General features: G+C 44.1%; 2 protein-coding genes across 3 annotated transcripts in view; both read right to left on the reverse strand.

The window, feature by feature from the left end:
• The window catches only part of prkab1b (protein kinase, AMP-activated, beta 1 non-catalytic subunit, b), a 2,842-nt gene extending 724 nt beyond the window's left edge, over window positions 1-2,118 (reverse strand). The window contains exons 1-6 of one of the 2 annotated variants that reach the window (XM_058388760.1): window positions 1,987-2,118; window positions 1,352-1,478; window positions 915-1,063; window positions 503-596; window positions 218-332; window positions 1-109 (exon numbers count right to left, since the gene is read on the reverse strand). The exon at window positions 1-109 is cut by the window's left edge and continues 25 nt beyond it. In XM_058388760.1, the coding sequence (XP_058244743.1) occupies window positions 1-109; window positions 218-332; window positions 503-596; window positions 915-1,063; window positions 1,352-1,471 (587 nt within the window). In that variant the 5' untranslated portion in view covers window positions 1,472-1,478; window positions 1,987-2,118. Of the gene's footprint in view, window positions 110-217; window positions 333-502; window positions 597-914; window positions 1,064-1,351; window positions 1,479-1,567; window positions 1,695-1,986 lie in introns of those variants that run through there. The other variant, XM_058388761.1, reaches the window with a different exon arrangement.
• Window positions 2,119-3,331: 1,213 nt separating this feature from the next.
• The window catches only part of LOC131352729 (transmembrane protein 233), a 17,217-nt gene continuing 8,048 nt past the window's right edge, over window positions 3,332-12,500 (reverse strand). The window contains exons 2-3 of the mRNA XM_058389050.1: window positions 5,134-5,268; window positions 3,332-4,355 (exon numbers count right to left, since the gene is read on the reverse strand). Of these exons, the coding sequence (XP_058245033.1) occupies window positions 4,344-4,355; window positions 5,134-5,268 (147 nt within the window). The 3' untranslated portion in view covers window positions 3,332-4,343. The remainder of the gene's footprint in view (window positions 4,356-5,133; window positions 5,269-12,500) is intronic.

Genomic DNA, 12,500 nt, shown 5'->3' on the forward strand with positions numbered 1-12,500 from the left:
AGAACCTGCAGCAGATGAGGAGGCAAGATGGGCGGAGTGCGCAGGCGCTCCTCTGCTTTAATGGAGTAGGGGTCCTGATGGTATGGTCCGGGGGGAGAGCTGGACACATCTGACCACACAAACACACACAGACATTTAAACAATCAACAGATCAGATACATTCCTGACAAACATGTCCAGTCTACACGTCCAGTGTCCCACAGCTACATCAGCTCACCTGATCCGTCGGCGCTAATCTCAGAGTCGCTTTTCAGGGCGTCAAAGACCTCGAAGTCGGTCTGGCAGATCAGAACCACGTTGTTGACGATGCCGGATTTAGTGGTGATGACCGGCTGAGGACACGGGATAATAAATATCAAAAATATCCAGAACAACCTGCAGTGCTAACATGTATGCTAGCTGTGATAATGCTACGCTAACAAGTTCACTGTGTTCTGGTGTAACATTAAAATCTACATTTAGCCACAGTCAGGTGTAATGTACAGGAAGTGTTTCATTTTACCTTCTTAGGATCTAAAGTCCATTGTCCGTCTACATAAAACTTATACTGATGCTCTCCTTCAGGAAGATCCACGATTCCCGTGAAATTTTTCTGACTAGAAGAAAAAAGGGTTAAAAATCATCTTAACATCAGATCACATGTAGAGACTGAAAATTTCAGCCAATCAACAGCCAGGAAATTAACCCCTCCTCCTTTTAATCATGGGTGTCAATTAGATTCATTAAATATAATATGTGTGGAATTAATTACTTAAAAATCTACAGTCTAAATGAAATTTTCTGCAGTCACAGTGCCCCCTTGTGGTCAAGTACTTGTATTAGTATTTTAATTATACAGGGTTTGGTACCGAGCTAGCTTGTCTCGTTTGTATAGTAACAGGGACACTGAGAGGAAGTGAGTGGGCGGGGCTAACCTCTTGGACAGAGGGATTTTTGTGGCCCAGTTATTAAAGGAGCCAGAGACATAAACATCTTTTGCCGGTCCGGACCACTCAAAGACCGTGGGGTGTCCAGTTACACACTTAGTTTGCGACTGAACATCCTTCTGCCACGCCAAGAACTCCTGAGAGAGAGAGAGAGAGAGAGAGAGAGACGCATACAGAGAGAGAGAGAGAGAGAGAGAGAGAGAAAGAGGGGGGGGCACAGAGAGACAGACAGACAGAGAAAACGATATAAATAATGTGTGTATAGATTTCTTTATACATATCATTGATAACACCTCAAATGTCATTTCAGCTGTCTGTCTGTGTCTCTCTTCCTGTCTCTCTCTCTGTCTGTGTCTCTCTTCCTGTCTGTCTGTCTGTCTGTCTCTCTCTCGCTCTCTCTGTCTCTCTGCCTGTCTGTCTCTCACCTTCGCATCGTCCTGGAACAGGTCAGTATCATCGGTCAGGAGGATTTTGGTGTCCTTCCCTCCACTCCTCCTCTGGTTTTTTTCTCCCTGTGCACTTCTCTCACTGCTGGCGTTTCCCATGATCCTCCTGAACACACGCAATAAACACCTTCAGTGTGTTCATCATTAACATTTATGATAATTATATTATAATAACGATTATATACACACACACACCGTTCCTGTGTTTCTCTTCTTTCAGGAAGTTAAGTAAACTTCTGAACGGCATTTAGATGAACTTTAACACACACACACACACACACACACACCGTTCCTGTGTTTCTCTTCTTTCAGGAAGTTAAGTAAACTTCTGAACGGCATTTAGATGAACTTTAACACACACACACACAAAACAACAACACAAACAACGCAGTGCGGAGTGTTTTATTCTGTAAATGTTAATGTTTGTTGATAAACACTGAGCTGAAGTCTAATAACGGAGCGAGGTTCTTTAATCAGGAAGTGAAGAAGCACGAGACTTCTCATCTACACACACACACACACACACACCACCGCCTTAAAACTCTCCTTGAATATGTGTCTTAAAAGTGTGCGCGCGCGCGTGTGTGTGTGTGTGTGTGTGTGTGTGTACTTACCGTATGAGATGGTGGCTTCCCCTAATTCGCCATTTTCATACCGCGGTTACACATACGTGCACGCGCGAGCAAACACACATACACATGTGCACGCGCGATCAGACACACACACACACACACACACGACTTCCGCTTACCGTGCTTTTAACTTCAATGCTAAACTTTAACACTTTAAACCAATATAATATAATATAATATAATATAATATAATATAATATAATATAATATAATATAATATAATATAATATAATATAATATAATTATTGGTGAGTGTTTATATAATTATTACATATTATACTACAATGTTATAATAAAGTTAAATAATTAATAATATATAATATATTTATACCGCTATTATTAAGAGAAAGGAAACAACAACAATAATAATAATATAATAATGATAATAATTGTGATGTGTGTGTGTATGTGTGTATGTAATAATAATAATAATAATAATAATAATTGTGATGTGTGTGTGTGTGTGTGTATGTGTGTGTGTGTGTATGTGTGTATGTAATAATAATAATAATAATAATAATAATTGTGATGTGTGTGTGTGTGTGTGTGTGTGTGTATGTGTATGTGTGTATGTAATAATAATAATAATAATAATAATTGTGATGTGTGTGTGTGTGTGTGTGTGTGTATGTGTGTGTTTGTTTGTGGTCAGTTGTTTGTGGTCAGTGATGTTAATGATATGTTAATAACGATGTGGTGTGTTGAGTTTCTCACGACTCTTCACTTTCACTGTGTTACTGCTATACACTGTGTGTGCTGAACACACACACACACACACAACACACACACACACAACACACACACACACACACACACTCACTCACATGCACAGACACCAGACACACACACACACACAACACACATACACACGCACACATACACACACACACATAGACACACACACACTCACTTACATGCACAGACACCAGACACACACACGCACACACATATTCACACATAAACACACACACACACACACTCACTCACTCACTCACTCACATACACACAGAAACATGCACACACACACGCACACACACATACTCACAGGCTGCCAGTACTCAGCTATATTTAACTTCACTGCTTCTAATATTACATATCAGAGTACAGGATCATCCATACGCTGCAGATTACAGAGAGACAGACAGGTGGGGGCAGGGAGAGACAGACAGAGGGAGAGAGAGACAGAGAGAGAGAGAGATTCAGGGAGAGTGAGACAGAATGACATGAACAGACAGACGGGAAAGAAGAGTGGATAGAGACAGATAATCCAAATTCCAACACTGATTTTATTTATTTATTTATTTATTTATTTATTTATTTATTTATTTATTTAAATTCATAAATTGCACGTGTTATTTTAAAAAAAATCACAGTCACAGAGAAAAAAAAGATTTCTGTACAAACATAAATTTGCTGTCAAAAAGTGTAAAATAAGGAAGCGTGTGATTTAAAGCAACAGCATCTGATCCTCTAAAACTCATCAATCTCATTAATCAATCTCATTAATCAATCTCATTAATCAATCTCATTAATCACATCAATCACGTTAATCACGGTCTGTATGATGATGTAATCTGAATGATCCTGGAGCTCCGCAGTGAGAATCAGTGTGTAATGATGATGGATGTGTGTAGAGCTGAAGTCTCAGTGTGATCACGCTTAAAATACTGAAATAAATACAATAAACTTTAAAAAAAATACACATGAAAGAGCAGCTACGTCACCTACAGAGTCTTCCATTAGCTCTTAGCTAGATTAGCCTCGTAGCTTCAGTGTAAAGCCGCATAGCCCCAGCTAGCAAACGTGTCTTTGTTAATCAGCTATGTCAGGTTTACAGGTGAAACTGCATACATGTATTTTACTTACTGAACGGTAACTTTAAACAAAACTGAATTTATATAATTATCCTTTATTTCTTTCAATCATCGTTGTTGTTGTTTACATTTTAGCAATACTTTAATGAATTCTGTTGTTTATTTCAAGCTTTGCAAAAATCTCGACAATTATCTTGCCAGTAGGAGGAAGGTGGAGATGAGGTGTGTATTTAACGCTAGCTGTGATTAATGCCGGCTCTATGACACGATGAAGACGTATGAAATAAACATCTGTTTTTTTTCTCTCAAGCTTCTGCACCAGGTTCTAGACTTGCCAGAGTTTTAGAGCGTAACTTTGAAATGTATAAAATTTGACAGATTAGCCGTAACGACTGTACAGTGCTGCAGGGGGCGTCAGTGAGCCTCCAGACATCGAGACGTCCCGCTTTGTCCTGCGAGTCCTTCAGAGGTCACGCTGAACCTCATGCTGAGTCTGTTCCTGGTCAGCTTCCTCTGCGTTCCTCTTCAGATGGTGTGCTGGAAAAAACAAAACATTAATAATCTTTTTTCAGTTTGCGGTGATGATTAAAGTCATTTTTAGACATTCTGTAATGAATTTTATTCAGAGTAGATTCTGTTTGGAGCTGCTGGTGGCACTCAGGGCCATGCTGCTCCTCCAGAGGTCCAGAGGTCCAGAGGTCAGCCCTGAGCTCAGGTTACTGTCTGTGTTAGGTTTCACACATGGGGTTTTGTTTTCCATTATCATGCTGGTCCAACACTTCTTGGACACCACTGTCTCTTCTAAATCCTTCGTATATGGTGATGGATCTTTTCTCAGATTTGATTCTAAGCAAAACTTGAGACTCAACTTTAAATCTCAAAAACATTCACTCTGGAAGCCTCCATGCTTAACATCATTCAGGCACTGCAGGTCCACATCTCTATGGACCCTTCTGGTCATCTCCAGTTTCTAAAGCAGTGTCCTCCAGACAGAGGCTCATGTTGTTAAACCTGCACCTGAGGATGGACGGTCAAGTCCATGCTGTTTCAGAGGCAGGAAGATCCTGTAAACTGGAAACAGGCTCACTGTATGTGCTTCAGTTTCACCATCTTCATGTCAGATGCCTTCACAGTAAGTGATGGAGAAGTTTAAAGTAAACATTGGACACAAGGTCAGTGTCATACTCAGATTCTGCTACTGCTTGATGCTTGGGATTCAAGTTTGAGACAGTGGGGTTGAGTTTTTGTTGTTGGATGAATGGAGACACGTGACGTCACTCTGTTCATAAATGTGTGTGTGTGTGTGTGTTCATACCGTAGTGAAGTGTACAATGCAGAAGGTCATAATTATGAGTATGCCGATGATGAATGAAGCGATGCCCATGTGCAGAGCCTTTCTCCCCAAACGGTGAGCTCCGTCATAATCCCCGTTATCGTAGCTGCTCTGAGACTGAAGGAGACACACACAAACACACAACATTACACACTTCATTACAATACGCACAGCACAACACTCAACTACTCCCAGCCAATCGGAACACACTCTCAGCCAATCAGAACACACTCAACTACTCCCAGCCAATCAGTACACACTCAACTACTCCCAGCCAATCAGTACACACTCTGCTGTTTTCAGCCAATCAGAACACACTCTTAGCCAATCAGAACACACTCAACTACTCCCAGCCAATCAGAACACACTCTTAGTCAATCAGAACACACTCTGCTGTTTTCAGCCAATCAGAACACACTCTGCTGTTTTCAGCCAATCAGAACACACTCTGCTGTTTTCAGCCAATCAGAACACACTCTGCTGTTTTCAGCCAATCAGAACACACTCTACTGCTCTCAGTCAATTAGAACACACTTTCAGCCAATCAGAGCAGACGTTATTCCTGTATCCCAGTCAGAACACTGTACTAAATACAAATATGTGAAGCTTGCTAGTCAATTTGTCTACAACTGGGAGTATGTCCTAGCATATTTAGCATGCTAGCATGAGTTGCATGAGCATGTAAGCTATAGACACATTAGCAGTGTTGAGTCCCTCTCTGAGATTAACAGATCAGATGGAGCTCATAAAACACACACACATGAGGAACATAGTGCAGATGCCACTCTGCTTTTAGCTCAGCAGGTCAGGTTCAGTGACGCGGAACAAACACACACGCTAAAGTGTGTCGCTAACTCTTCAGCACATAACACATAGAACTATAATCCTCACAGCCTGCATGCTCTCTGCTCCAGGCCTTCACTCAAACTCCGCTTACATTAAACATCTCTCAGTTCCCCTGTAGTAAATGTTCCCAGAGCTGAGAAGAACCCAACACTGTCAGTGTGCTAACTTATTAAAGTACGGTTCCTCTGAACTTTGTTCAAGATTCCATGCTCCCAGATTCCGGTGTTCCTAACACCCCATGTTCCCAGATTCCGGTGTTCCTAACACCCCATGTTCCCAGATTCCGGTGTTCCTAACACCCCATGTTCCCAGATTCCGGTGTTCCTAACACCCCATGCTCCCAGATTCCGGTGTTCCTAACACCCCATGTTCCCAGATTCCGGTGTTCCTAATGCCCCATGTTCCCAGATTCCGGTGTTCCTAACGCCCCATGTTCCCAGATTCCGGTATTCCTAACGCCCCATGTTCCCAGATTCCGGTATTCCTAATGCCCCATGTTCCCAGATTCCGGTGTTCCTAACACCCCATGTTCCCAGATTCCAGTGTTCCTAATGCCCCATGTTCCCAGATTCCGGTATTCCTAATGCCCCATGTTCCCAGATTCCGGTGTTCCTAACACCCCATGTTCCCAGATTCCAGTGTTCCTAATGCCCCATGTTCCCAGATTCCGGTGTTCCTAATGCCCCATGTTCCCAGATTCCGGTGTTCCTAATGCCCCATGTTCCCAGATTCCGGTGTTCCTAATGCCCCATGTTCCCAGATTCCGGTGTTCCTAACACCCCATGTTCCCAGATTCCGGTGTTCCTAACACCCATGTTCCCAGATTCCGGTGTTCCTAATGCCCCATGTTCCCAGATTCCGGTGTTCCTAATGCCCCATGTTCCCAGATTCCGGTGTTCCTAATGCCCCATGTTCCCAGATTCCGGTGTTCCTAATGCCCCATGTTCCCAGATTCCGGTGTTCCTATTGCCCCATGTTCCCAGATTCCGGTGTTCCTAATGCCCCATGTTCCCAGATTCCGGTGTTCCTATTGCCCCATGTTCCCAGATTCCGGTGTTCCTATTGCCCCATGTTCCCAGATTCCGGTGTTCCTATTGCCCCATGTTCCCAGATTCCGGTGTTCCTATTGCCCCATGTTCCCAGATTCCGGTGTTCCTATTGCCCCATGTTCCCAGATTCCGGTGTTCCTATTGCCCCATGTTCCCAGATTCCGGTGTTCCTATTGCCCCATGTTCCCAGATTCTGGTGTTCCTATTGCCCCATGTTCCCAGATTCCGGTGTTCCTAATGCCCCATGTTCCCAGATTCCGGTGTTCCTATTGCCCCATGTTCCCAGATTCCGGTGTTCCTATTGCCCCATGTTCCCAGATTCCGGTGTTCCTATTGCCCCATGTTCCCAGATTCCGGTGTTCCTAATGCCCCATGTTCCCAGATTCCGGTGTTCCTATTGCCCCATGTTCCCAGATTCCGGTGTTCCTAATGCCCCATGTTCCCAGATTCCGGTGTTCCTAATGCCCCATGTTCCCAGATTCCGGTGTTCCTAATGCCCCATGTTCCCAGATTCCGGTGTTCCTAATGCCCCATGTTCCCAGATTCCGGTGTTCCTAATGCCCCATGTTCATCTTCTTCACATCTTCACTGGCTCTTTATTCTAATCTCTGTCCTGTGTTCCTAGTGCTTTCTTGCTATCTTCTCTAATCATGAGGTTTCCTAAATCTTTCTAGTAGTTCTAAAAGATCTACATGAGAACCGGGTCCTCATCTCCCCCAAAAAACCCTCAGTTCCCACAATCCTGTGTGTATAAAGTCCTGAAGATCAGCCTCAGGAACATCTCCCTTCAATATTAATATTTACACTCTCAAAACCGCTAACAAAACAGCGCTGGACTTTTTCATCTCCTTCAGTGAAACACCCACACCTTTCTGTTATTCAATCTGTTCTTTTAAGTATCATGACTGAGGTGTGTGTGTGTGTGTGTGTGTGTGTGTGTGTGTGTGTGTGTGTGAGTCAGATGGCAGATGGTATGATTTGAGAGTGTGTTACATTTCAGGACAGACGACAGCACAGTCAACCTGAAACCTCACACGCGTTTCGCTTTTCTCCATGCTGCTGCTGCTGCTGCACAGACACACACACACACACACACACACACACACACACACACACTCAAATCTGAGCTTAATGGAACTCTAGCAGGCGTGTGGTGAAATTCAGAGTGGAGCGAACCATTTGCCAGTCAGACGGGGGAGAAGGGGGGCAGGGTTTTTCTGAAGTGATGCTGCATTGATTTAAAGAGAATTCAGTGGGAGATAAACGGATCATCTTCAGCACTGATACTCTCTCAGAAAACCCCTTCATTTGGTCCTGTGGGGAAATTCCTAAATGTTTCCTAGCAGAAATGTTTCCTATTAATTCCTTTACCTCAGAATGAAGAACCCTTAATAATCCAGTGCAGAACCCTGAGGAACCCTCTGTTCTAGGAGTGTGTGTGAAGAGGGTAAGTGTGTGTATGAAGAGGGTAAGTGTGTGTATGAAGAGGGTAAGTGTGTGTGTGAAGAGGGTAAGTGTGTGTGTGAAGAGGGTAAGTGTGTGTGTGAAGAGGGTAAGTGTGTGTGTGAAGAGGGTAAGTGTGTGTGTGAAGAGGGTAAGTGTGTGTATGAAGAGGGTAAGTGTGTGTGTGAAGAGGGTAAGTGTGTGTGTGAAGAGGGTAAGTGTGTGTGTGAAGAGGGTAAGTGTGTGTGTGAAGAGGGTAAGGGTGTGTGTGAAGAGGGTAAGTGTGTGTATGAAGAGGGTAAGTGTGTGTGTGAAGAGGGTAAGTGTGTGTGTGAAGAGGGTAAGTGTGTGTATGAAGAGGGTAAGTGTGTGTGTGAAGAGGGTAAGTGTGTGTGTGAAGAGGGTAAGTGTGTGTGTGAAGAGGGTAAGTGTGTGTGTGAAGAGGGTAAGTGTGTGTGTGAAGAGGGTAAGTGTGTGTGAAGAGGGTAAGTGTGTGTGTGAAGAGGGTAAGTGTGTGTATGAAGAGGGTAAGTGTGTGTGTGAAGAGGGTAAGTGTGTGTGTGAAGAGGGTAAGTGTGTGTATGAAGAGGGTAAGTGTGTGTGAAGAGGGTAAGTGTGTGTGTGAAGAGGGTAAGTGTGTGTATGAAGAGGGTAAGTGTGTGTGAAGAGGGTAAGTGTGTGTATGAAGAGGGTAAGTGTGTGTGTGAAGAGGGTAAGTGTGTGTGAAGAGGGTAAGTGTGTGTGTGAAGAGGGTAAGTGTGTGTGTGAAGAGGGTAAGTGTGTGTGTGAAGAGGGTAAGTGTGTGTGTGAAGAGGGTAAGTGTGTGTATGAAGAGGGTAAGTGTGTGTATGAAGAGGGTAAGTGTGTGTGTGAAGAGGGTAAGTGTGTGTGAAGAGGGTAAGTGTGTATGAAGAGGGTAAGTGTGTGTGTGAAGAGGGTAAGTGTGTGTATGAAGAGGGTAAGTGTGTGTGTGAAGAGGGTAAGTGTGTGTGAAGAGGGTAAGTGTGTGTGAAGAGGGTAAGTGTGTGTGTGAAGAGGGTAAGTGTGTGTGAAGAGGGTAAGTGTGTGTATGAAGAGGGTAAGTGTGTGTGTGAAGAGGGTAAGTGTGTGTATGAAGAGGGTAAGTGTGTGTGTGAAGAGGGTAAGTGTGTGTATGAAGAGGGTAAGTGTGTGTGTGAAGAGGGTAAGTGTGTGTGTGAAGAGGGTAAGTGTGTGTGAAGAGGGTAAGTGTGTGTGAAGAGGGTAAATGTGTGTGAAGAGGGTAAGTGTGTGTGAAGAGGGTAAGTGTGTGTATGAAGAGGGTAAGTGTGTGTATGAAGAGGGTAAATGTGTATGAAGAGGGTAAGTGTGTGTATGAAGAGGGTAAGTGTGTGTATGAAGAGGGTAAGTGTGTGTGAAGAGGGTAAGTGTGTGTGTGAAGAGGGTAAGTGTGTGTGTGAAGAGGGTAAGTGTGTGTATGAAGAGGGTAAGTGTGTGTATGAAGAGGGTAAGTGTGTGTGTGAAGAGGGTAAGTGTGTGTGAAGAGGGTAAGTGTGTGTGAAGAGGGTAAGTGTGTGTGAAGAGGGTAAGTGTGTATGAAGAGGGTAAGTGTGTGTATGAAGAGGGTAAGTGTGTGTGTGAAGAGGGTAAGTGTGTGTGTGAAGAGGGTAAGTGTGTGTGTGAAGAGGGTAAGTGTGTGTGAAGAGGGTAAGTGTGTGTGAAGAGGGTAAGTGTGTGTATGAAGAGGGTAAGTGTGTGTGTGAAGAGGGTAAGTGTGTGTGTGAAGAGGGTAAATGTGTGTGAAGAGGGTAAGTGTGTGTGTGAAGAGGGTAAGTGTGTGTGTGAAGAGGGTAAGTGTGTGTGAAGAGGGTAAGTGTGTGTGTGAAGAGGGTAAGTGTGTGTATGAAGAGGGTAAGTGTGTGTATGAAGAGGGTAAGTGTGTGTATGAAGAGGGTAAGTGTGTGTGTGAAGAGGGTAAGTGTGTGTGTGAAGAGGGTAAGTGTGTGTGTGAAGAGGGTAAGTGTGTGTGAAGAGGGTAAGTGTGTGTATGAAGAGGGTAAGTGTGTGTGTGAAGAGGGTAAGTGTGTGTGTGAAGAGGGTAAGTGTGTGTGAAGAGGGTAAGTGTGTGTATGAAGAGGGTAAGTGTGTGTATGAAGAGGGTAAGTGTGTGTGAAGAGGGTAAGTGTGTGTGTGAAGAGGGTAAGTGTGTGTGAAGAGGGTAAGTGTGTGTGAAGAGGGTAAGTGTGTGTGTGAAGAGGGTAAGTGTGTGTGTGAAGAGGGTAAGTGTGTGTGAAGAGGGTAAGTGTGTGTATGAAGAGGGTAAGTGTGTGTATGAAGAGGGTAAGTGTGTGTATGAAGAGGGTAAGTGTGTGTGTGAAGAGGGTAAGTGTGTGTATGAAGAGGGTAAGTGTGTGTGTGAAGAGGGTAAGTGTGTGTATGAAGAGGGTAAGTGTGTGTGTGAAGAGGGTAAGTGTGTGTATGAAGAGGGTAAGTGTGTGTATGAAGAGGGTAAGTGTGTGTGTGAAGAGGGTAAGTGTGTGTGAAGAGGGTAAGTGTGTGTGTGAAGAGGGTAAGTGTGTGTGTGAAGAGGGTAAGTGTGTGTATGAAGAGGGTAAGTGTGTGTGTGAAGAGGGTAAGTGTGTGTATGAAGAGGGTAAGTGTGTGTGTGAAGAGGGTAAGTGTGTGTGTGAAGAGGGTAAGTGTGTGTGTGAAGAGGGTAAGTGTGTGTGTGAAGAGGGTAAGTGTGTGTGAAGAGGGTAAGTGTGTATGAAGAGGGTAAGTGTGTGTGTGAAGAGGGTAAGTGTGTGTATGAAGAGGGTAAGTGTGTATGAAGAGGGTAAGTGTGTATGAAGAGGGTAAGTGTGTGTGTGTGAAGAGGGTAAGTGTGTGTGAAGAGGGTAAGTGTGTGTGTGAAGAGGGTAAGTGTGTGTATGAAGAGGGTAAGTGTGTGTGAAGAGGGTAAGTGTGTGTGTGAAGAGGGTAAGTGTGTGTGTGAAGAGGGTAAGTGTGTGTGTGAAGAGGGTAAGTGTGTGTGAAGAGGGTAAGTGTGTGTATGAAGAGGGTAAGTGTGTGTGTGAAGAGGGTAAGTGTGTGTGTGAAGAGGGTAAGTGTGTGTGTGAAGAGGGTAAGTGTGTGTGTGAAGAGGGTAAGTGTGTGTGAAGAGGGTAAGTGTGTGTGTGAAGAGGGTAAGTTTGTGTATGAAGAGGGTAAGTGTGTGTGTGAAGAGGGTAAGTGTGTGTGAAGAGGGTAAGTGTGTGTGTGAAGAGGGTAAGTGTGTGTATGAAGAGGGTAAGTGTGTGTGTGAAGAGGGTAAGTGTGTGTGTGAAGAGGGTAAGTGTGTGTATGAAGAGGGTAAGTGTGTGTGTGAAGAGGGTAAGTGTGTGTGTGAAGAGGGTAAGTGTGTGTGTGAAGAGGGCAAGTGTGTGTGAAGAGGGTAAGTGTGTGTGTGAAGAGGGTAAGTGTGTGTGTGAAGAGGGTAAGTGTGTGTGTGAAGAGGGTAAGTGTGTGTATGAAGAGGGTAAGTGTGTGTATGAAGAGGGTAAGTGTGTGTGTGAAGAGGGTAAGTGTGTGTGTGAAGAGGGTAAGTGTGTGTGAAGAGGGTAAGTGTGTGTATGAAGAGGGTAAGTGTGTGTGTGAAGAGGGTAAGTGTGTGTGAAGAGGGTAAGTGTGTGTATGAAGAGGGTAAGTGTGTGTGTGAAGAGGGTAAGTGTGTGTATGAAGAGGGTAAGTGTGTGTATGAAGAGGGTAAGTGTGTGTGTGAAGAGGGTAAGTGTGTGTATGAAGAGGGTAAGTGTGTGTGTGAAGAGGGTAAGTGTGTGTGAAGAGGGTAAGTGTGTGTATGAAGAGGGTAAGTGTGTGTGTGAAGAGGGTAAGTGTGTGTGTGAAGAGGGTAAGTGTGTGTGTGAAGAGGGTAAGTGTGTGTGTGAAGAGGGTAAGTGTGTGTGTGAAGAGGGTAAGTGTGTGTGTGAAGAGGGTAAGTGTGTGTGTGAAGAGGGTAAGTGTGTGTGTGAAGAGGGTAAGTGTGTGTGTGAA

The sequence above is a fragment of the Hemibagrus wyckioides genome, linkage group LG05 (genome assembly GCF_019097595.1).
Source record: "Hemibagrus wyckioides isolate EC202008001 linkage group LG05, SWU_Hwy_1.0, whole genome shotgun sequence".
Classification (NCBI taxonomy): Eukaryota; Metazoa; Chordata; class Actinopteri; order Siluriformes; family Bagridae; genus Hemibagrus; species Hemibagrus wyckioides.